Source organism: Spea bombifrons, chromosome 1, assembly GCF_027358695.1.
Source record: "Spea bombifrons isolate aSpeBom1 chromosome 1, aSpeBom1.2.pri, whole genome shotgun sequence".
Taxonomy (NCBI): Eukaryota; Metazoa; Chordata; class Amphibia; order Anura; family Pelobatidae; genus Spea; species Spea bombifrons.
The window spans coordinates 128,275,212-128,300,546 of record NC_071087.1 but is presented as its reverse complement, the minus strand read 5'-3'; the positions used below and the strand labels follow the sequence as shown (position 1 = coordinate 128,300,546).

At 38.9% G+C, this 25,335-nt stretch overlaps 1 protein-coding gene across 1 annotated transcript in view; it reads left to right on the top strand.

Moving 5' to 3' along the window:
* The window catches only part of TAOK3 (TAO kinase 3), a 71,842-nt gene that overhangs the window by 38,211 nt on the left and 8,296 nt on the right, over positions 1-25,335 (top strand). The window contains exons 15-19 of the mRNA XM_053473354.1: positions 14,550-14,786; positions 21,011-21,139; positions 21,862-22,065; positions 22,550-22,789; positions 23,404-23,616. Of these exons, the coding sequence (XP_053329329.1) occupies positions 14,550-14,786; positions 21,011-21,139; positions 21,862-22,065; positions 22,550-22,789; positions 23,404-23,616 (1,023 nt within the window). The remainder of the gene's footprint in view (positions 1-14,549; positions 14,787-21,010; positions 21,140-21,861; positions 22,066-22,549; positions 22,790-23,403; positions 23,617-25,335) is intronic.

The window sequence follows — 25,335 nt, the reverse complement described above, 5'->3', positions numbered from 1 at the left end:
GGTTGGGAAAAGGGGGAAATTCATTTGGGGGGTATTTTACAGGCTCATCACATGTAAAACGGACCACATTAAAATTTAAGGGGACCGTGTGGCTATCATCATATGCATTAGTACATATGCTGGCTCAAGTGTGCCTTTTTAATACAAATATTGGACTCCACTTGCGTCAGATGACTTTGGAAGATCATGTGCTTATTCTGGTTTGGACAAATCAATGCCTAATTTAGAACCCAGGCATATAGATATGTTTTTTAACAGGACAAAGTAAAAAAAAAAATAGCATTGCGATTTCTTCCCAACAGTGCCTATCCAGTCTTCTGGTAGGTGGCATCTTTAGTACAAGCACACTGACTTTGCTCCCAGTGCATTATATCTTATGGCTCTGTTTAAGATTTTAACCCAGGGCATGACCTCCGTCGCTTTGACATTCTGGTTTACTAATCGGAGTAGTGATCAAGGGAAGAGGAGAGGCCAAGCTGCTCTGCAGAACTTTTTACATGGAAACGCTTTGTAGAGTCCACACTTTAGGGAGGCTTTCAATGAATTCACATTTATTTTTTGCCAAGAAAAGTCATATCTGTTTACTAATATACTTATGATCCATTAACTGCTTGGGTTTTCCAGCTCTGAACAAACTCATTTGATACCCAAGCATCTGCCCACCTGTAGAGCCTTCCATAACGTTGTAAGTGAAATAATCGCTTCGATGAATGTTGACGGTTAACTCTACTCCCAGGAGGGACGCTTATTTTATCATTGTTAGACTGAAAAGATATTAAGACCATAGAGTTAAACTCATCAATTTTCTCAAAAACCGCTAACCTAAAATATGACAAACAAGCCATGTCCCACGCAGAAGTGCTTTTCAATTTTTAAAAACATGACTTTTTAAAGTTCTAGGGAACGGGGGTGTTCTCAATAGGTTAATGCATTTCTTTTTCTCTCACCTTTTTATAGACTATTTGATAATGTATAGAATAGATTAGAACCAAGGAGGTGCCATTATGGTTAAGTGTGTCCTACCTTTTTTTGTTCTATATAATTTTGTAGTTTTAGTCCATATGGTTTTAAACATACATTTATAGTATTGTTTTCCTACCACTACATATTCTCTGTTAGAAGGTATAAGCTTTTCCTCCTAAAATTACGCTTAGTGTGGTGCTCTTTGATGGGTTGGGGCAAATTCCACATAAACCGCTATTAACCTTAAAATATCAGCTCAATCTCATTTGTATAATTTAAGGCACATTAAAATGTGGGGAAATTCCTGCAAGGGTCTGATAACATTACATTTATTTATAGAGCACCAGCAGATGCCTAATGCCAATATGCAATTTGACAATAGAGAGCTTTCAATCTATTAGAGGATTGATGGAGAATGAGGGACTACTTGAGTGAGGATTTTTTTGATTGTTGTTAGCGTCACAAGGAGGTCTTGAAGGTAGGTGGAAGGTTGATGTCTTCTGGATCTAGGTTTATTAGAAGAGGTAGGTTGAAGGTGTCTTAAAAAAAAAAAAAAACCTAAAAAAATGTGTATTCAACTTTGTGGGTTTTTTATTTTAATAAAGTTAAAATAAGTAGAGGAAGATCCTCCTAAGCAGGCTATCAATGCTTAAACCGCATTGAAAGAAAATGGTGGCGATTTTTTTATTTTTCATGCATTCTCATGCCTGAGCAATCTAGCATTGGGATTTTATAATGAAGCTCGGAACTGTTTTTGTGTTTCTTCCATAATAGAGCTATAGGTGAAGGTGCCTGTGATATATGGGAAGCAGTATAGGATATTTGATATGTTGTTGTGAAGGCTAAAACATCAGGTAACTATAGAATATTTTTACATGGCTCTTAATTTCTTCAAGACCACAAATACAAAGGTACAAATCAACAAAAGATAAAAATATGAGCCCTGCTCGTTTCGCTTGTGGATTATTATTATTCTAGGAGTCTGGCCCATCTATTCTGTTCATTTTGCTACCTGCAGTAAGACCTCAAGCCTAATTTTGTCCTTGGTTTTATGTTCAGCAGAGCCTGATACCTACCACATACATGATTAAATTCTCTTATATTAATCTTTACTATGTCTGCTGGACTATCATTCCACGTTTCCTTTGTTATCTTCTTACATTGTGTGCATGCAAACACTATATGGCCAAATATATGTTGATACACCTAATTACTGAGTTTGTGTTTCAGCCACACCCATTGCTAACGGGTAACATAATTAGGGCTGCAACTAACGATTATTTTAATAATCGATTAATCGGCCGATTATTTTTTCGATTAATCGATTAATCGGATAAAAAAAACAATATGCAAATTTTTCGTTTATTTAAAAGAATTTAATGAACTGGATGTTAAAAAACAACTTAAAATTTACATTAACATTCTTATTTTGTTATGATGTAATAAAAAACAATATTTTCAAAGTACAAGAACCCAAACACAATATTTATGAAACAAAATAACCCCAAACATTCTGAAAAGAGGTGGACTATTACTGTTCAAGAAACTTTGCCCCAGCACTTTGCACTTTGCACCCAGCACTTTGCACCCAGCACTTTGCACCCAGCCCTGGCACTTTGCACCCAGCACTTTGCCCCCAGCACTTTGCCCCAGCCCTGGCACTTTGCATCCAGCACTTTGCACCCAGCATTCAGCACTTTGCACCAGCACTTTGCACCCAGCCCTGGCACTTTGCACCCAGCACTTTGTACCCAGCACTCAGCACCCAGCACTTTGCCCCAGTCCTGGCACTTTGCATCCAGCACTTTGCACCCAGCACTTTGCACCAGCACTTTGCACTTTGCACCCAGCACTTTGTACCCAGCACTCAGCACTTTGCGCCCAGCACTTTGCCCCAGCCCTGGCACTTTGCACCCAGCACTTTGCACCCAGCCCTGGCACTTTGCACCCAGCCCTGGCACTTTGCACCCAGCACTGGCACTTTGCACCCAGCACTTTGCACTGTGCCCCTGCACCCAGTCTCCAACTCTGCCCTGCACCCAGCCCTGCCCCCACATTCTGCCCTGCCCCCACACTCACACTCTGCCCTGCACCCACTCTGCCCTGCACCCACTCTGCCCTGCACCCACACTCACACCCTGCCCTGCATCCCCACCCCCACTCTGCCCTGCACCCAGTCTCCCACTCTGCTCTGCACCCACACTCACACCCTGCATCCCCACCCCCACTCTGCCCTGCACCCAGTCTCCTGCCCTGCACCCCCCACCCCCACTCTGCCCTGCACCCCCACCCCCACTCTGCCCTGCACCCCCACCCCCACTCTGCCCTGCACCCACACTCACACCCTGCCCTGCATCCCCTGAAACCCCACTCCCACCCCGCCGTGGACCCCCACCCCCGCGAATCGCTCTGTGCGAATGGATCCATTCGCACAGAGCGAACCGCTCTGTGCGAATGGAGCCACTCGCACAGAGCGAACCGCTCTGTGCGAATGGAGCCACTCGCACAGAGCGAACCGCTCTGTGCGAATGGAGCCACTCGCACCGAGCGAACCGCTCTGTGCGAGTGGAGCCACTCGCACAGAGCGAACCGGAACACGTCACATCCGTCACGTAGCTAGAAGAAGGCGGAGACTGCAGAGCGTGTAGCAGAAGCGGGGAACGCTCGCGGAGGTAAGTAAAAGGAGCCGAGTGCTCCAACAACGAATTGATCACTCGATTAATCGATAACGGAAATCGTTATCGATGATTTCCGTTATCGATTATTATCGATTTTATCGATTCGTTGTTTCAGCTCTAAACATAATAACAGTTAAGATGAAATCTAGCACATAAGCAGCCATCTCCACAGACAAACAATATGCGCAAAGCCATGCTTGGGCCTGAGTTGTGTAAAGACTGCCACCGGAAACCTGTTCTCTGGAGCGATGAATCGCGCTTCATGTCTGGCGGGACAATTCTGGGTTTGGTGGATACCAGAAGAATGGCACTTACCGGAATGCATGGGGGCTACTGTATAGTTGGTTGGAGGAGGGATAATCTGCGGATGTTTTTCAGAGTTTAGGCCCCTAAGTATTAATGAGGGATAGTGTTATTGCTACTGCATACAAAGTCATTTTAGACAATTGTATGGTTTCAACTTTGTGGGAATAGTTATGGGAAGGCCCTTTTCTATCCCAGCACGAATAGGTCAGGTTTCTACATACTTTTGGTTATGTGATGTATGTATAGAAAACTAATATGAATTATTTGTATATTCTTTAAGCAGAATGTTTCTTTTCAGTAATTTCAACATTTATGTATGAACATTTAATGTACATACAAGCATATCTTGGGATAGTAGATGGAAAGAGGTTTTAGTTTCAGAATATGCTCGTAACTTGTTTGTATACACATCTCATGGACCAATAAGGATTGTCTACATATGGGGAAGAGATTGAGGATTGAAATGGTCACAGCAAACCAAGTATAAAACAACCTGACAACCTTTTAATGGGAAATCAAATGCATACAGATTTGGTATTCCCTGTGTTTTGAAACACAAAACCTTGTATATAAATTTTCTTTTCACCAGTATTGACAATGTGAGACTACATCAGACTCTTAGAGCCTTTTGCTTTACTATTTTATTGCCTTCACTGGTGCCTTCATAGTACATTTGAGGCAATCATCCCTTAAGAATGCAGAATGGCTTCCCTCCAAGGCTCCAGTGTGGCACTGGCAACTCCAATGAAGGATTTAGAGTCGTGCATACAATTTTAGGAGCCAGTTTGGCATTTTAGTAGCAAAGATGGGATGCACCTGTAGAGACCAATAACACAAAGTTTATTAGTCAACAGTAAACATTTTTGACTAGTTTACTGGCTTCTGGGACGAGTCTAAAGGGGCTTAGAAGGTATACTGCTGTGAACCACAGTTTAGATATCTTTATCTGTACGTATACAAGACATCCCATCCATCAAATATTTGATTTTTAGGTTTACCTCACCTAAACCGTAAAAAAGGCTGAGGCAGACTGAAAGTTTTAATTTATTTCAAGTATGCAAATGTTGCCCCTATTGTTTCAGATGCATATCTCTTTAAGGGTCACCTTTTTTGTATGGCATTGGGGAATCGCACAAAGGCTTCCATTGACTCAATATTGTTTGTACATATCCCATGGCATACTTGGTTGTTTTAGCTGCACGCACTTCTAGATTTTTCTTGCATCATTTTGTAGAGAAATCTACGTACTTGGAGCTGTTGTACGATCTTCCTTAATATTTAATGCCAACTTTTTGTTTTTTTTTAAACTTTTGAGGTTCAAGTAGTTTGAGAATTTATAAGCTTGGCTTGGCAAAGGCATACTAGATGGGCCCCACAGGTTTGTACTGCCTGACGCTTTCTTTATTTCTTAGACTCATGAAGGGTTAGGAACATACTGCATAATGATTAGTTAGTATTTGGGCCTGGGATACTTGTGGAAATATATTCCTGCAAGATGTCTTTAAAAAACAACAACAAAAACCCACTGGTGGCAACATGCCACTTAGTTTCCTCCTTCCATCACACACAATGAGTTTTCACCTTATATAATGCCATTAGTAATCTTTCCACTCACTAATCCAGCTTGATGCTTCCATTAGTAAGATAAAGTGCTTCTCAAACCGGTTATCAAGCTGTAAATTCTAGTCTGATATCATGGACGGTAATCAGCTGCTTTGCACACAGGAGTGATGCTGTATGTGTACGATATCGTTTCATACTGGTGGTCATTGTGTTTGCTCCCAAACAGGGAATTAAGAGGCAGTTTCCCTCGCTAAATCACAAATCAGAGCCATGTGTATACATTGTACAATCCGTATTGAATATCAAACAATGTACTATAGCATTATATTTCATGTATTTAAACAATTTTGTGTAGGTCATGTTCTAAGGAGCGAAATAGCCATGGATGGTGACATTTCCAGCTTGTGTTACTTTGGAATAAATGGATAATCCCATTTATGCCCCCTAGGATGTTAAAGCTTGAGTATAATTGTGGATACAGTTTATATATTAGACATACATGTGACTACTCCAACTGCTTTATGGATGCATGGTGTAGATAAAGCTATTCTTCTTTACTCAGACTTTGTTGCCCTCTTTTTTTGTTTGTTTGTACCGAGCGGGAAACCTGTTGTCTAGATCTTCCTGATGGCTCTCAGATCAATAATGCACTGTAGAGTAGATGGGAAGTATCTTCTACGTACGAGGGCCATGTAGCAGTAGACTATACATTATTTGAAGTTTTTGTAGACCTTGTCATCACGTTGTGTGTGTGTGTGTGTGTGTGTGTGTGTTTTTTTTTTTTTTTTTTTTCTTCTTGTTCTGCCCTACCTTTCTGGTGTTATAGAACCACTGGATGCTCAATCACTAATGAATAAGCTTCTTCAATTAACTTAATGTTATATTGGTTTGTAATTTATTTATAAAATATTGATTTACCTGCAAACCATGACTCTTTAGATTTTCATAGAGCCTTATTAATTTTGTCTGTCCCCTACCTACTACATTCTACAGCATACTCAAAGGTTTTCTAAATGGATTGCGTTTGTATTTTTTGTAACATTTCATTGCTTTTACATATATATGTGTATACACACACATACATATGTCTGGTTATCAGACATGGCAATGGAAAGCTTCTGCCATCATATCATGTTCTTAAGATCTAGGATGCTATTGGATTCCTAGCCCAGTAGCCGTCCACATGCTACAATTCGCCATGGGGGGGTAAAAAAAAAGATAAAAAGCCCATTCAATAGCAAATGGCATAGCAACATTTGTTTTAGTGAATTGTCTCTAAAATGGTTGCCCTTTTATAGACTAGTTCCCCTTGCGTCCCCCAAGAAACAAACCATTTATGGACAAGATGTTAAGCCATGCCAACTCATGAAATACAGTATGTTAAGCTCATTACTTATCACGTTTTCTTTGTTTCCATTGTTACTTGTGCAATGGCAGCTTTTGCTTGAGTTGTCAAGTTTTCTATGGGCTACTGTTCCAAGTGTGATCTGGATTTTCCCGTCTTCCAAAATAGGGATGCTGCAAAATAATTTTTCGTGGTGAAGGGTTGATGAGGAGTTATCTGTGTTACGCTTATCTATTTCCACCTGGACCATCCTCTGTTGCCTGACTCTCTCGCAGTGTCATGGTTTTATATGCAGAGGTTTACCGTGATTAAACAGCTTTTTGTTTCTTTTCTGTCAAACTTGCTGTTGCTTATTTCTTTGCATATTGTTTAGATAGTGTATAGATCATCCATTGTTCTTTTCCATGTGCATAGCACTACGATAGACTCATTAGTTATTTGATAAATAATCTGTAACTGAAAGCTACTGTTTTAAAGGAGCTGTTGCCCATGGGGGTCTCTTAAAATATTCGTAGATACATTCTGGATCATGTAGAGGGAAGTTAAAAAAAAAAAAAAAAAAAAAAAGCTGTTATTTTGTTTTTCTCTTTAATGTTCCCTGTCCCCTGTCCATTAAAAACTGTAAAAATAATAAATAAATAAATAATTGAAATACTAAAGTGGCCTAGCAACAGAGTCGTGTCGCTCCTCCAAAGCCCTCTTCTGTGTATTACATGGCAGCAGTCTGACCACTAGCAGCCGCTCCCAGCTGCCATTTTATGCTCATGGATGGGAAACCACAAAGTTCTACAGATCGGTGAATGTGATTGAGTAAGGCCTTCCGTGTCATAGGTGTGATGAGACTTATCAGAAGAGCTTAAAGCCCCTTCTGTGATGTCAGATGGGCAGGCTTAGCAATGAACACGAGCCTCATTCAGAGGACCTGCACTTTGTTCACAATTCTTGATGACCTTGGATAACCTCTGAAGCAGGGAGGGTCATGACTTGAAGTTACAGGGTAGAAGGCTGATGATTCATGTGAGCGTTGTACTTTACAGAAAGTGTAGTAGATGTGTAGAATAACCTTCCAGCAGTAGTAGTAGCACAACGAAACACAGTATAGGCATTCAAGAAAGTGTGAGATATGTATAATGCTATCTTAAAAAATAAAAGTAAGTAGTGTATTTCTACAAGAGTAGATAAGGTGGACGTGCATTTTTCTTGTTACAACCGGTGTCTGGCTCTGTCCCTGACAAGTATTTTAATGAGTTTAGTATCCTGTGCAGCCTCAGTAGAAGGCATGTTTTAATACTCTGATTCATCGATGGATTGTATGGTGTACTAGGCTGCCCAGTTTATTAGATGTTCTTGGTATGTTTACTCCGTTTTGCCCAAAAGACCATGGTCTGTAACCTTGGACAAAGATGCAGTAGCCTGACCTGAGTGGATGCTGAGTAAGCCACATATACTCTGCATGATAAGGCTGGATGTTAGAAGTAAAAGGGCTTACTGTTCTCCAGCGTCCCCTTGCAGATATAAAATAATGTTTTTGGTTTTTTTTTTTACTAATGCATGGGTTGTTTTATGCATTTTACAGTAGTGTATTACTTACATTGCACTAAATAAACCTTTTGGTTTGCAGCTTAAAAAAAGTAAATTATAGCTCCAGTAACGCTACATTTATGTGTGCATCATGGGACTTCCCTGTTCAAAGAATTAAAAGAAGAACTCCCACCAACAATTGTTATTACTAACATCAGTTTTCAAAAGTTCTGCATTATTTTTTTTATTTTATTTTAACAGTACTAGTTTAACAACGAGCCTTTCTATTGTTTATCACCCAGCTTAACACTTGGGTTAATGAAACTCCATGGAGGAAAGGATTTCACTGTACAATAAGAGTAAAAAAAAAAAAAAAAAAAAAAAAAGTAAAAAATAAGAGTGTAAGTTCAGAATACTCTTCTAGAATCACGTGATTTACAGCAATGGCCGCATCCATGTCATAGTTTTTATTATTTTTGTGCGGAAGGAGATTTTCACAGGACTTCGAATAGTTGTTCCTCACCGCTAAGTAATTATTTACTTTTTATGGAAGCCTTTTTAAGAATGGATTCAACATAAGGGGGGGGACCTAAGAGCAGGGAAATAAATAACGTTGGTCGTTCTACCTTTTGCCAGAGAGCCTAACTACCAAGAGGTAAAATAGTACCTTACTTTTGAACTAAATATCTCTGAAATAATTATACTGAAAACAAGGTAGGCAATTCTAAAACTAAATGTAATGATGCTGGTTAAGCGATACACTCCTTTTTATATGCAGTGTGAGGGGTATTTATTTAGACCCAGGCCAGCACCATAAAATTAAGAAGCCAAGCATACTTTTTAAGGAGCTGTGATTGCTTGGCTCTCTCGTCGCGTCCAATTGCTTGTCTAAGAAAATAAAGGGATAATGTTGCTCGCCACTAAATGTAATGCCTCTAAACTGTCCCCTGATTGGGGTGAAGAGGTTTTGGTGCATTTCTAATTTTTAGAGGTGTCAAGTTGGAAACAGAGCAGTATTTTGCCATGTAACGTTGGCCTACTGTTTATAGAATTTGAGAGGTTTATTCTTTCTCGTAAAGCTGTTGCTTCTCTGTTAAGTTATTGCCTGATGCATTCAATCAGCATTTGTAAGGGCGGGCCAGGAACGTTATTTGCATGCAATGGCATATTGCAAAGCAAAAGGCACAAGGTGAAGGTAGATGGATATAACTGAATGTACAGTATTTAAGCTTAAAGCTGTGAGGGTGACAATTCCCGTTTACGTCTTCATGGTTTCTGCCAATACTTCCAAATAAATGATCTAAACGAAGATGGCAGGTACTGATACAAAACAGTGTTCTCCTTCAACAAAACATTATGTATATAGATTTTGAAACAATATTGGGGAGAAGTGTACATTGCTGCAAGAGAATTAATACAAAATTAATTCTTTCAAAATGGATACAGGCATCATACAGATTCCATGCAATAGTTACTGATACAAAATATGCACTGAATGCATATACAGTTTTTCAGGTGCTATAGCGGAGCTGGTAACCTGGCCTTACCTGATCATAAAGTCTATTTGCATCATCCCAATACTACCAATGCATACATTGTATAAAAGTGGACAGTAATAAACCAGCATCAAAAGCAAATGTGCTTTTAATATGCCTGAAACAGCTATAGCATTTTCTGTAACTTCTAATAACTTTTTTCCAACCCTTCATTTAACATCTAAAATGCGTGGATGCTTGATGTGTTTCTGGTGTACATGCAGCCAACGCAATCAGACCTAGTGTGATCATAAGTAAAGCTTGTCTCTAATACCGGTATGTGTATCCATGAAAATTCCATATAACAGTAAAGCGTTTCTACTGAGTGCTCAAAGCAAATGTATTACAACATACAACTTTGTTTGAAATGACTTGTGAAGTATCGTTTACAAGCAGTAGGTATCCTCCGTACAACACTGACACATGGGTTCTGAAACCTTTGACTGCTAGGGGAGAGTTGATGGCTATTTTATCAACCAGTAGACATCGTTCGATGATCCTTGTTGCCTGTTGAACAGAAGGTTACCTTCAGTGTTTCGGCTGAATATGGCAGTTATTTGTTTGGCATCAAAATACTTAATGTCTACTGGCCATCAGGTGCTGCACCATGAACATCTATATTCTTATCATATCCATGTTAGCAGTCTTCAAATTGTGAAATTGAGCTAAGCGTATGGTATGCCATGTAAAAACGATCTGGGCCAGGTCAGCATAGCATCCATAGTAGGAAAGAACTGTTAAGATGCCATCCATGAAGTTGTTTTATGCAACAATAGCGTTAATAATAAATATGGTTTTATGAGTAATAGGTCATGTCAGCTAACTTGTTTGCTTTTTATAAACTGTAAGCCACAATTAGGACCAGGGAGATTCAATGGATGTGGGCTACGTGAATTTCACTAAGTAGTTGCTCTTAGAAAGCTGCTTAACAGATAAAATATAGAGGGTTGTTGTTAACGGAACATTTCCAGTTGGACAAATGTTTTGAGTGGCGTAAAAAAACCAAAAACGGCTATTTTAATTTTAGTGAAATGGGATCGGGCGTTGAATTTTGAAACCTTAATATTTGCGGATGACGCAAATTTTGTGGCCTCTGCAAAGGTAATTAAACCAGAAATGAATGTAGCCTCCATACAGAGGGATTTAGACAAAATAAAAAGTTGGGCAGTAAAACAACAAAAAAACCTGAAAAATTATGCATTTGGACAAACGCACAAGCCAAGTATAAGCAGAATGGCTGCTTGTTGTGTGAGAGTTGTTATCCTGGGGAGTGAGTACATGATATATTGCCTCTTTATACTCTATCTCATGGTATATGTGTGTGTGTGATGTGTATGAAACTAAAAAATTTAGAGACTGGCAAAAACTATTAAAGGGATTGGCTGGATAGACCAAGTTTGCAAAGTGGGCAGATTTTGGAGGAAAGGACCAATTTTCCTGCGGTGTTGGCTGTGAGATTTCCCTTAGTGTATTTTGTGTATTGGAGACCCTGCAATGTCTGGTTATATAAAATGATCAGGAAAGCAGGACACTGTGGCCTTTCCACTCTACAAATAACATATGATTTTTATTTAGATATTTTTTACTTTTTAAAAATACTTTTGTGGGATAGTCTCGGAATCTGCGCAATTAAGACTATATTCCCAGAACAGCAAAATTTGACATCTTAGTAAACCTTCCTGTCCTAAAATGACAAACATTTATATACTATTATTTACTAATTTTGTAAAATATACAATTACATATACGATACAATTTTATTTTAATTTTCACCCAGCTCAAGGCCCTTGATCCGGTAATCAAGTCATTATCACTGCTCTTGCAAAGAGCCATTTGTTGCTAACATCTTTTAGCTTGTGTCTCAGCCCTGGGACAGGGATCTCTCGCAGCTCTCCTTCGATGAGACACTCTTTCAGAGTTGGTTGAAGCGATCTACTCAAAATTGATTATAGAGTAGAAAGTTGTTGCTCGTTGCAGCTACATCAGAAATCATTCATGACAATTGGGCAATCAGACATACCCCCCCAGAAGCTATTAAAAACAATGTGCCAATGAATGCCCTCCCTTGTCGCACAACAACAATTGTATCCATGCTGGCATAAAGATAAAAACTACAAACATGCCTGCCTGCACCATGGACCTACTTGCTGCATTTGAGTATTTCAGAGAAGCTGATGATTGGTCATAGACTCGGCCCTTCTTGGTGAAGAAGTCTGCCACAGTTTGCCCTTCATAATTAATACTGATGTGAGGGAGCTAGAACCACAACTCTCCTGCAAAGTCTTCTAGCAACATTTCCTTGTGAATAAATCCCAGAGACTTCACAACTTCCACAACCATTCTGCTGAGCAGGTACAGTGGAGAAGGTGTTTGAGTTGAGCTGTGGTCGTGGATTCGAATGAGTCAAGGCTGGAGCAGGGACACTCATTTGTATATGAAGAGAAGTGGAACCAGAATCGATCCATGAGGTTCCACACTTATAACTATAGCAGAGCATGTGCCATTTACATCTTTCAGTTCCCTTTCATGTCCCTTTCGGTCCTATCATGAATGGAGTCATATAATTGTCTTTCAGTATTGCCCTTCCCAAATGCAAATGTTTTTAATTCCCAGTTAATATAAGGGAGGTTGAAATCCCCCTAACTGCAACATGCACGTTTTAAGCAGATTTACCCGTTTTGGGCTTCATCAGGTTCACTAATATTAGGTGATTGATAACAAATACCCAGTATCTGTGAAGGCTTCAAGACACTTCAAGTCTACTTTTACATTAGGGATTGAATTGGGTTATATTTACAGCCCAGTAATGTTACATCTACATCTTATTTTGGCATCCTGAAAAACTGATTTCTCCTTATAAAAAAAAAAAAAAAATGTACCCTCGAAAATTCAGCCCAGTGTGTCGATATCCCAAACTCCTTCCTCCTAATGCTTTGAGCTGTGCATTTAGCTCCCTAAGCATTCTTTCATCATATGTTGCTTGTTTCAGAGAGGTTCTCATGCATACTAAAACGGGGCACCTTCCAACAAGCTCATATAGGGGGCTTGGAAATGCTACTCCCATAAAACTGACTTTTCACACTGTTTCTTATCCCTTTTCCCTCTACCTACAGGAGATTACTTGATCTGTGCCCCCTTTTAATCAGGTAATTTTTAAACTAAACTCTCGGCAAAATTATTGGATTATTGTTCTATGGACCAGCCTATTTAAAGGCTAGTGCTTCCTTTGTGCTAGAGTACATTATCATGTCTGTTCTGGCTTCCCCTTTGACACCCTGAAACCATGAAATAGGAGTTCAATATTGCATTGTCCCCTATGGCCTTAAATGTTAAAAATATAAATGTACCTGCTGGTCTGTAACTAAGTCTTCTGTCACATTGAGAGCAGAGGACCCCCAATCATTTTATGTATGCCTATGTCTCAAAAGCAGCATTTTATGCGGGAGGTTTTGATCAATCTCTTTGATCCATCAGTTTGTTGCCCAAGTTATCGCTTACACTTGTAGTAATCCATCCTTTCAAAAGCCAATCAAGGAATCCTGAACTAAGGTCCTACTCTCATTTCTGCTTTGTATGACCATTTCTATTTATAGCCCGTTTGTGATTCATTGATGACTAATTTGGGAGATGTTTTGCGAAAAGATACAGAAAGGCTATTTATTTTTATTATTTTGTGTAACTTTATTTTGTGGATAATTCCAGGTGATTTAAATGTGAGAAATAACCTGAGACAAAATGAAACTCGCTCCTCATTGTCTTTCCCATCTCCTGACTGTCCATTATGGACATGTGCCCAAAGGCCACCTATTTGAGGTGTTATCTCCCATGATTCCAGACCATTTCAAAGACTTATTGAGAATCTTGATGACTGCACTTCAACAAAAGAAAAGCAGAAATATATATATATATATATATATATATATATAATTTAATTTTTTTTTTTATGTGATACATTTTAAAACTGGGTGGGGATCTTAAATTGTTGAATTTCACCTTTTTAAACTACCTCCAACTGTTACATTTCTTCTGTAACCCTTTCACCAATATTAAATTTGTGAGTATGCAATTGACTGTGTACGTTTTTAAGCTTGATTATCTCAACAAAGTAAGCGTTATTTGCGTGCCTTTCCAAGCCCTACTTTAAATCCTGATGTCTACATACTTTATCTACCAGCATCTCAACATTTTATCATGGGCTCTCCATGACATCTTTCCCGGCCCATACAAATTCACTATTCTTGGCTAGTCGGCATATATTTGTATAAAAAATCCACTATCGTAAGCAGACTTCGACATTTAAGGGCCTCAAATGAGGTTCCTTGAAACACCTATGCAACTTAGGTGGTGCTAGAATCTATACAAATTGGACAAACCACCTTCTGAACAGGAAACTGTTTAGCATTGTCTTTATATTCCACCAAACATGAACACTATTCAAAATTATGGACCCATTTAAAAAAAAAAAAAGAAAAAAAAAAAACCTAGATGCTCAATAGATCTCCACCTAAAAGGATAGAGCTTTAATAATAAGCCCCAAACATGGTTTTATGCACAAGCGCACCATCATGATAGATTAGAACACTTTTGAAACAAATGCCATTGTAATTATTTAATATATATATATATTTGTATCTGTAGGTTACAAGGCAGATCCATGAGCATGAGCAGGAGAACGAGTTGCGGGAACAGATGTCAGGATATAAGCGGATGCGGCGCCAGCACCAGAAGCAGCTGATCGCCCTGGAGAATAAGCTGAAGGCTGAGATGGACGAGCACCGCCTTAAGCTGCAGAAGGAGGTGGAGACTCATGCCAACAACGCGTCCATCGAGCTGGAAAAGCTTTCCAAGAGGCAAATAGTAGGCATGGATAAAGAGGTAGGTCATACTTCTAGGTTGAAATTTAAACATATTTATTAAAATTAGATTAGGTTTAAGGTATGACAAAAATCATTCCTTCAGTAAGAAGAGCTTGCTGCTATAGAAAAGGTAACGGTCAAGTTTTGAAAGTAGTCTGTATTTGAAAGTAAACACGTTCTTCAAAAGTGGACAAGCAACCACTAAGGTCTTAAAACTTAAATAGCAAACTTCTTCTTCATTAGGATAAATTCTGCAACGTCCATTTTTTCCAGAGAAATACATGAAGTATGTTCTCCATGGTGTTTGACATAATTGCAACCCAGAAAATGGCTGCTTTTCTGTAATTTCTCTTACTTGAAAATACAGGTCCTCATATAAAAGTCATAAGTAATATTGTTCTTAGGGCTGTTAAATGACAGCAAATTTCATTTATCACTCCCTTTTTCCTCGACATTGGCCAGTATCACCTTTGTCACTGTTTTACATGCCTATAGTACACTGGCAGTTGTGAGCATGCTTCATATTTGTATAGCTGATGTTTTAATCTATAGATTGTAAGAAGATACCTGAATATATATTAGGCTTGCTGACATACCCCAAATACCTTGTTCTTGGCAAAATACCACAGTTTGTCCTAAAGGAGCTTTGCTTTTACGAGAGTAATTATCCTCTATATTTACTGGTGTCACCTTTTTGGTCCCAAAGACAAAATACCTGATGGTCCTGTATAATGTCCCGGACAGCCCTACCAAAATAGAATGCATACGAAAGTACTTTTTAATAAAAATTCCTTAAACGCTGACTTTGGTAGGACTAGCTGTTTAAATCAGCCAGTTGGTGGCAAGAAAATGATCCCTTTGAAACAATGGAAGCATTTTCCACACACATACGTGGGGGGGTCTTATTAGACTGCATCACCCCCATGCTTTTACAGGGGTGACACAGTGATAATTCAAACGGGTCTGAGATATTTTGTACATTAAAATGCGTATGATGGCACAGTGTTCCTTTCAGTTCTCTTGCCCTGGATGCTTTCTCCCTCTTACCCATAAGGGGGAAAAAAAGTAACAAATTCAAATCGGTGATGGGTAGAAGACATTCTAAGCAAAATTGCAAAAAAAAGTTATTTAACATTTTTCTATAGTTTTATTTATTTAAGATACTAGCACTTTTTTTTATGGGTTTCTATGGTTTCAAACTAAAGCCCTATTTTTTTTTAAGTTACAAAAAGATGTATAAGTTGTGGGTACATCAAACATGGAAAAGGGGAATACTCTTTAAATCCCCATATGGTATAGTATGTAGGGTATTAACAAATACCAATAGTGAAAGGGTTAATATATAAACCGGCCCCAATGGTGGTATATCATCACGTTACTGTGGTTTTAGCTTCATTTTATTATCACCCCCTTTTCTTTTCTTGGTCTAACCATGCATTTTTAGTTGCATAACTTCCAATTACTCTTTCCATGAACACACATTATCTTGTATCTGAATTAAGTCTTCTGCTGCAGCTTTATCCCCCTCAACCCCCCCCCCACGCCAACCCCAGCAGCTGAAATCCTGTCTGAATGTGAGCGCTAAGCTTGCCTTATCACCTTTTATCCCCTTCACTGTCACCCACTGCTCTCATCATGGTCAGATTAAGTTGTCACAGAATTTGATAAACAACGCCATTGTGTCTCGACAAAAAAAAAAAAATTACCTTAACCCAAATGTTTAGTAGGTGTCGCGTAACTTCACAACTGCATATGATATTGCAGAGTTATCTGCAAAAAACATTCTGTTACTTGTGGTTTCTATTTGTGGTTGTTTGCTTTGCCTTTTAAGCTGACCGGTCACCTGGGTCTTTAGATGACTTGGTGTGACAATGTTTCAACTCCTTCATATTCCTATTCATTATGAGGATCTGACAGTTGCAAGTTTCTCCATAATTCAATGGATAAGGAGCCGCTGAAGAAATTAATAGTTAAGTGATGGAGTTCAAACCACAAATCTCTCTTTAGTGAAGAGTCCCAATTGTGGGGCACGTATTAAGATAACATACTATATCAATTATCCCAATACTTTTAAATTCCCAGACTATACCCAGAAATAATAATGAAATTGTGTTAACATTTTGACTATGCATATTTTCTCAGGGAATGCCTCTTTATAGTATAGTCATTTAAGAAGAGGTCACTGCCATGGCAAAAGTCTTCTCCTTTGATTGATCTAACTACCCCCTTGCCCGTTTCATGTAGATACACTCGCCAGAGCGGCTTGGAATGCCATTTTGCTAGATTAATGCAAGTTTAACTGTAAACACTCCCTTCTAGGCAAAACAAAAACAATCATTAGAGCTCAGGGTTCCCACCTTTTCCTCAAAAAAGCTGCCCATATTTGTGCCTCAGGTCAGCACTACAAAAGGGTTGGGCCACAAAGGATGGATCCAGAGCTAACTGAGGAGAAATGATCTCAATAAGACCGAGGTCACTCCGCTTCAATGCACAGGCTGTCTGCAGCCAACCTTTCGGCCTGTTAGAAGTGTTCACCAGATCCCAGCGCGACTCAATCTCTCTGTGGACTCAACAGCTTGCTTAGCAACCACGCATCTTACAAGCGTTTCCTACCAGAACTTGGCCACCAATCAGGGGATGGCATCAGGAAGGTTGGGGGGGGGGACTAGGATGTGCGCGGTGGCTATACTGATACTCCCGCACCTGGCAGGGTTTAGTGAGAGGCTTCTGTTAAAGGGAGTGTAAAAAGTGTAGTGTGCAGACCCCTATAGTGTCAACCATTGCTCCAGCATTTCATATTCATTAAGCCTTATGAGTTTTTTTTCTGGAAATTAAGTTGCTCGTGTTAAGAGGCGGGAAATGCTCTCATATGTCCCGTTTAGCTTGCCGATATGTCCAGCTGAGCTGCAGACCCCACTGCGCAAAAAAAAATACTGGCTTTTGCATTGCCGGATGGTAAAATACCAGCCAGTGGCAACCCTACTCTGGTTATGCTCAAAAATGTGGTCGAGATCATTTGAGAAAAGAAAAAAAAAAGCACAACCCAGCAGATGCACGGGTTTAAGAGCTTGCATGTTCTTACCACAAATACTGGGGCATTTTAGACGCTTACCAGATGATGATTAGTTTTGTAGTAATACCAGCTGGGTGCTGGGGAGGCGTTTCAATGGTAGAATGATAGCATATCTATTTTAATTGACAAACACTGTTAATAGATTGTGAAATTTGTGTTTCTCTATAATTCACAATTGAGCTCCTTGTCTGTCTCCTGTTTCAGATAATTTGGTATCTACCCGCACCCTCATGGCATAACGTGAACTAAAGCACCCGGCGTGCACGCGTTGGTCTGCCGGCTCATAGACCAGCGGGTGGGCAGGCAAACCAACGCGTGCACGCCGGGTGCTTTAGTTTTATTAGGCGGCCGGCTTGCACACACACACCCTGCTCGCATGGGCCGCACGTTGGACGCTCCTGACCTAGGCGCCAGGACAAAATTCTCAGTCACCATGGCGACCTCGAATTTGTCGAGCCCTGCATTAGTAAATGCTCTGTGCTCCACTTGCTGCCGAATATTTATAATTATTTGACGTTATCTGTTAAAGGTAGAAAAGTATACATGTCTGATGCAAAGATGACATACTACTTTTAAAGGAAGCCATTTCCTATAACACAGGTAAGAAGAGTTCAGCATACAGAATACAAGCGTGCTTACTGATTTACATATCTACGTAAACTGATCCCAACGCGTTTGACAGCTGATCACAAAGAATCTATTGTAGCTCCGTAATGGTGGCATTTAAATGGCTGCAATAACGTCACTTCTTATATGGAGGTCTTTTGTATGCAATCTAAAGGCTAAACAGAATTGTCTCCTGTGTTGATGAGAGGGTAAACCCGTGACATAGGCACCAATCAGGGTAAAATATAAGTCTGTCCCTGAGACTCTGGGGGGGACTTGGGTTCAAGTTTGCTTTTTGTTACACATGCGGGCATACGTTTGCTGTTTTGTCATGTTTTGATCTTGTTTGCTGCTAGTGCGTGTGCTATTTTCCTTTTAGTAACTTGGGGCTCATAACTGTTAAACAATTCACAAACGTTTGATCTTACTCCTTTTAGCCTGAACAATGACTTCTGCATCCCCCCCCCTTTAAGTGTGGTCCATTTAACTATTTGTAGTCCATCGTTTTATTATGTGCCAGTTGTGTGCTCTAATGAAATACTGGTTAGGTAGAAGTCCTATGAATGTATAGCTGTCTCTGGAATTCTCTGAGACTGAATAAATAAATTGGCCAACATGACAGAGAGGATGTTGCTTGCTTCATGTGAACTTCTTGTCTAGACATGTCTTATTCAGATTTTTTTTTTAAAAAGGCACCATTGCCCTGTGTGCGATTATTCAAATTAATATCCCCCCAAGCAAAATGTACATCTTCTTATACCATAGGTGTTTTATACACAGTGCTCAGAAATGGAGCAATAGGGCTCAAGTTGTTGTTGTCATGGATACGCTGAACCTTAAGTTGTCAAAACAGTTCTTGGATTGTACCATTCGCCTGCCGCTTGTAGGGGTAATTGTGTTATTTTGGTTTTAATGGAAGCATTATAGTAATAGTAATTGACAGAAACCCCTTAAAGCAAAAGGACAGTGGGGACACTATGAATCAGTATCTTTTTTTGGGGTGGGGGCGGAGCTTTTCTCCCATGATCCATGGCTAGGTAGCCGTGGATGCTGCAAAGCCACCGATCACGGTGATGCAGGTATCTGACAGCAGCCTGTACATGTGTGGGCTTTGTCACGAATGCATTGCATCGTGAGTCTGTGCAAAGTCCAAAATGTTCAAAGTGGATTCTGATGAATGCAGACACTCAGCTATCCTATGCATTAAAGCGTATTCAATGGCAAGGATGTACTTTTAGGTTTTTCTGCTGACAAGTTGTCGTCTCTTTGTTCATATAACTTGACCAACTGTAACTAGCAAAAGATTTCACTGTAACATATATGCTAACAGCATTGATAGTTTTGTGGAAACCTTGCTTGCTCCTTAATTGTTTCCTTATATTACGTGTCATTTGGATTGAATCAGTGAATATCGTGCATATGAACCATGTGTGCCGCTATGTCTACTTTACTTATGTGAATCATGGGGAACATAGTTAACCAAAAGCTGCGCATATACTAATGGGCAGATGTGTGTGTGTGTGTGTGTGTGTGTGTGTGTACTATATAAATATATATTACATATACATTTATATTTTATAAACCTTATGTGTAATATATATATTTATATAACATAATCTGCCAGATATAATATAACACACGCATGCCCATTATCACGTGTCCAAAAATCAAATGTGAAGACCTCCTTGGCGTGAGCCACTGTATAGCAGCCATAATCACGTATATATTTATATAAACATGAGAGATAGATATGTAACCCAGTGTACAGCGCTGGCATCAGAGAGGTGAGTGCCAGTTCAGCTCCCTGTAAAAGCACATGCGGACAAGGTGTTGGAACTTCTTTTACAGCGGTGTTACATCAGCTTTAGCATGTCCCAGCTGTCTATACTATAAGATAAAGGAACAAAAAGCAGTGTTTTCATTGAGTCTTAGCATCTGTAAAAGTTTAAATTACTATGGGAAATAACATACCTTTTATATATATCCAATATGTCCCAACACAAAGCTCTATAACAAAAGTCAGTGTTAACTTATTTAAATGACTTCAACTGTCAAAGGCACAAGAATTCAGCATTGCCCTTTCATTTTGTCATTTTTTTACCCCTCTGGGGTAATCTGTAAACTCTCTTAATGTTGCATCACATAGTTGTTCTATTTAGAACTGTACTGCCGATGGAAAATCCCACACGCGTTTTCTGTGACAGATTCCAATGTTTGGTTTGCAGGCCTTGTTTGCAAAACCCGTTAATACGGGTTAATACTGCTTGGTAGTCAGCAGTGTATAGTTGCCAATGTGCATTAAGTATGTGGGATTGCAGCAATAATGGTTTAAGGCAAACCTCAACACAACTAGTATTTTGTGTGGGATGAATGACGTTCCTACAGCTGTATCAACGATGCATTTGTCTGATATAGAAAATGTTAGATTTCTTCACAATAAATGCTTTTGTGACTTAATTCTGAGATTATTACTATTTTTTATTTTCTTGTCCAATATGCAAAGTCTGATGCTAAATTTCTTAACATAATTTTTTTTGTTTTGCAAAAAAAATCTGTTTCTGTAGGCAAAGATGGCTGCAGCGGAGGAGAGGAGATTTCAGCAACAGATTGTAGCCCAACAAAAGAAAGACTTAGCATCCTTTTTAGAAAGTCAGAAGAAGCAGTACAAGATTTGCAAAGAAAAGATAAAAGAAGTAAGATTTTATAGCCAAAAATAATGATTACATTCTAAGTTCTGTTCTTAGAAATAGCCATTCATTATGGACATGTATGCCGGAGACTTTGACTGCCTGTCTAAACTGTTATACTATTGCTTTTTGACCACTTTTTTCATTTTTTGAGGTATTGATTGTATATGAAGTAAGTGTGTGTGCAATAATTCAATAATAATGTAAATTATATCCCTCAGAAAAAATGCCCTAATGTGACTCGATAAACTGGTGACTCAAACTGCAGTCTTACAGTTCAAAAGAGTCGAGGGCTTGTAATAGATGGAATGGCAAATGTTCAAATAGCTATTAAAACAAAAAAGTGTACAACATACATAAAAGAATGTAAAACATTTTATTTTCTGTTTATTCATGTAGTTGAAGTTCATAATTTTAAGTCATTATGCTCAATATAAACCAATGGCCCCTAATGGGTTGTAAATCATAATAAATGTAGTATTTCCATTCATTTTAAGATTGTATGGAAAATATATTAAGAACATTGTTGTGTACAGAAAACTTTTTTGGGAAGTTTATTTTATTTGCAAAATTTTTTCTCACCAATTTAAATTAATTGTGCTGTATATTTACATTAATTAACAAAAAATAGGTTTTTATTATTTATGGAAAGGTTGCATCCAGTATCCTCATCTTTTACTACGTATTCCTAATTATTGATTGACTTTCTACCGCTACTCAACACTCAGGAGATGAATGAGGACCATAGCACGCCCAAGAAGGAGAAACAAGAACGTATATCAAAGCATAAAGAGAACCTCCAGCACACACAGGCTGAGGAAGAAGCTCAACTCCTTAGCCAACAGAGACTGTACTATGAGAAAAACTGCCGACTCTTCAAGAGGAAGATAATGATTAAGAGGCATGAAGTTGAGCAGCAGCACATCCGTGAGGTATTCCTTTCTCTGTGTACTTTCAGACAGCCTTATTTTGGGGTTTGTGTTGGCAAAATATAATAATTAATATCACTTAAGATGTTACTCTTGGTTTTAGAACAAACTTCTCAAACCCAGAATTCATTAGACAAGACGAGGGTTTTATTAGGAACCAATGGGATGGGTGTTTTATAGGTTAACTTATTTGAAAGTACTTTGTACAGAAGGAAAAGCACAGCTAACCTAAAGGAAGTCACACATAATATAAGTTTGACGCTAATCAGGAGTGTCAGATGTCTTTCATGTTCTAGGGAATGTTGGAGGTGATGCAGGTCTTGTTTCTATACCTTTTATGTGATATCATAACTGTTAATGTCAGTGATGCAATTTTTGAGATGGTTATTTCAAGAATGGATGGCTGGGTTATGGCTTCTTGTACCACTTTTGTTTCTAGTATGTCTTATGTACGTTTAGTTAAATTTCACATCATTTCCTTATTCAGGAGCTCAACAAAAAGAGAACCCAGAAGGAGATGGAGCATGCCATGTTAATCCGGCACGATGAGTCTACTCGAGAGTTGGAGTACCGACAGCTACACATGCTGCAAAAGCTTCGAATGGACTTAATACGTCTGCAGCATCAAACAGAACTGGAGAACCAGTTGGAATATAACAAACGCAGGGAAAGGGAGTTGCACAGAAAACATGTGATGGAACTTCGGCAGCAGCCCAAGAATCTAAAGGTCTTTTCTAAATCTGAACAATGCTGCTCTAGGAATTGTTTCGATTTATATATGTGGCTATTTTGAGTATGTTTAAACTCTTTGTCCAAAATACTGGTCACAGCACGTATAGGAGATGTAGTAGTATCATGGGTTTATGTAGTAAACCCTATACTTTTTAAATATAAATATATAGTGTATCTGTGTATGTGTGTTTATATATGTATTTATATATATATATGTATTTATATATATATATATATATATATATATATATATATATATATATATATAATGTCTTAATTATAGCTCATTCCTTGTAAAGGCTTTCAGACTGAGTTCATACCAAGTTGTTTCAGGAAATAAGTGGCATATACTTTTTTTTACTATTTTATTTCAGCATGTTTATACTAGTTACATTACAACTCAATCAAACTAGAGTAAAATGTGCTAGTGATACTTGTTTTCCACGTTTCCATGTTGGGCTGTAACATGGAACTTATAGAGACTTTTTTTTTCTTATATTCCTTCTGTTATAGTTAAAATGAGTTGATGGGTTTGTGTGTGTTTTGGATAAAACAGGAAAGTATTTAGGGGCACAAAGCTAAAATTTCCTTTTCTCTTCACAATCACAGGTGATGGAAATGCAGATAAAGAAACAGTTTCAGGACACATGCAAAGTGCAGACCAAGCAGTACAAAGCCCTGAAGAATCACCAGCTGGAGGTATCCCCAAAGTGTGAGCACAAGACAATACTCAAGTCCCTAAAGGACGAGCAGACACGCAAATTGGCCATTCTGGCTGAACAGTATGAGCAAAGCATCAATGAAATGATGGCTTCACAGGCGGTAAGCAATGAAAAAAGTAAAAAAACAAAACCCCTCTTCTGTAATGTTGTTATAACAACTTTAAAACATTATTGTACTAATTGGTCTAAAGAATCCAGTGTGGAACCAGAAGTTAGAGACACGCTATGCCTGCTTAGAGTTGGCAAGCCATGAAATAGCTGTCACATAACGATTTGTGTTAAAGACACTTCGTGGTTTGCTAGGAACCGCCTGATCCCGAGAAGGGAACAGATCACTGTCCAAGACTATGGCAGGTTGATTCTTGGCTTGCTTAGACTGCTCAATCATTGACAGGAGGAACACTGACCTCCACATCACCTCTCATCTGATTCTCTCAACCCAAGGTGTCACTTCTTCCATAATACCTCTGTAACTGTTTCCACGTTCTTACTATTTCTATGACATGCCTCTTTATAATATATTAGGTTTATGTATGAGATTGTTGGTGATGTGCTGCAATATCTTGATTGTACAAATATTATTATATACAGTTGTGTGAACAAGAAAGTACACCCTTTGAAATCTGTTTTTACATATCAGGGCATAATAATCTGTTCCTGAGCAAGTCTAAAAGATTTGGTAAATACAATCCAGATGAACAACATATTACACCATTTAATGATTTATTTAACAAAAAATAAAGCTAAACTGGAGAAGCCATGTGTGAAAAATGAAGCACATCTTTACTGCTTCAATCTGAATTATGATTCTAAGTAGCAGACAGGTGCTGCCAATCAAATGCTCTTGATTAATTGATCATCAGCAAGTGTGACCAGCTCTAAGTTTGCAGATCTGGAGCATGCAGGTGTGTATTAACACAATAACAAGGATGAGACATCAGCAATGATCCTAAAGAAGCAATTGTTCCTGTCCATCAATCTGGGAAGGGTTATAAACCCACTTCTAAACAATGTTAAATCCATCGTTCTACAGCGATAGATTATTTAAAAGCCTAAAACTTTCAACACAGTTGCCAATCTTAACAGGACTGGACGTCCCAGCAGATTAACCCCAAGGTCACACCGAGAGGTGCAGAACCTTTTCTTCTTCTGTGACTCTCTGCAATATTTTGGCTTCTTGGAGTACATCTACAAAAGGGCAGAGCCATGGCGCCCACCACGGGGACATATCCCTTGTTCCTCCAATCATGGGATATGCTGTCCCCGTGGTGGGCGAAAAGGTCTCCGCCCTTTTGCAGAAGTACCTTGATAACAGGCGATACTTGGGAGAAAGGGACAACCAACGCAGACGGAAGAACAAAAAGCGCCACTATAGAAAAGGTAGGGAGACATTGAGGGAGGGTGAGAGACAAGCCCCCCTAGGCTTTGTCGGCTATTCCACTGATCTGAAGTCTGAATAAAAGACTACCTCTGTTATAAGACAAGGTGTTTTTTTTTTCTTCTTTTCTCTTCAGATGATATTCTTATAAGGTGGGTTTAAAATACATTATTCGATTATAACTAGACCATTGGCTGGGGCGTCTTAACTTGTTTTTGTAAAATTTGTATTTGTAAAATTACTCAACCCGTTTGTTAAGTTACTGTTCTTCTGATGGTAACTGATGATCTGAAAAGAAGCAAAATATCTTTAGATCAGGAAGTTAACCGACATGCTGTTTCTTCCACCTTTTGCCTTAGAACTCAGCCAGAACTCAACTCGGCTTAGAACTCAGCTGTGATAAAATAGTCCCTTAAGGTTTGGGTACGGGCAACAAAAAAT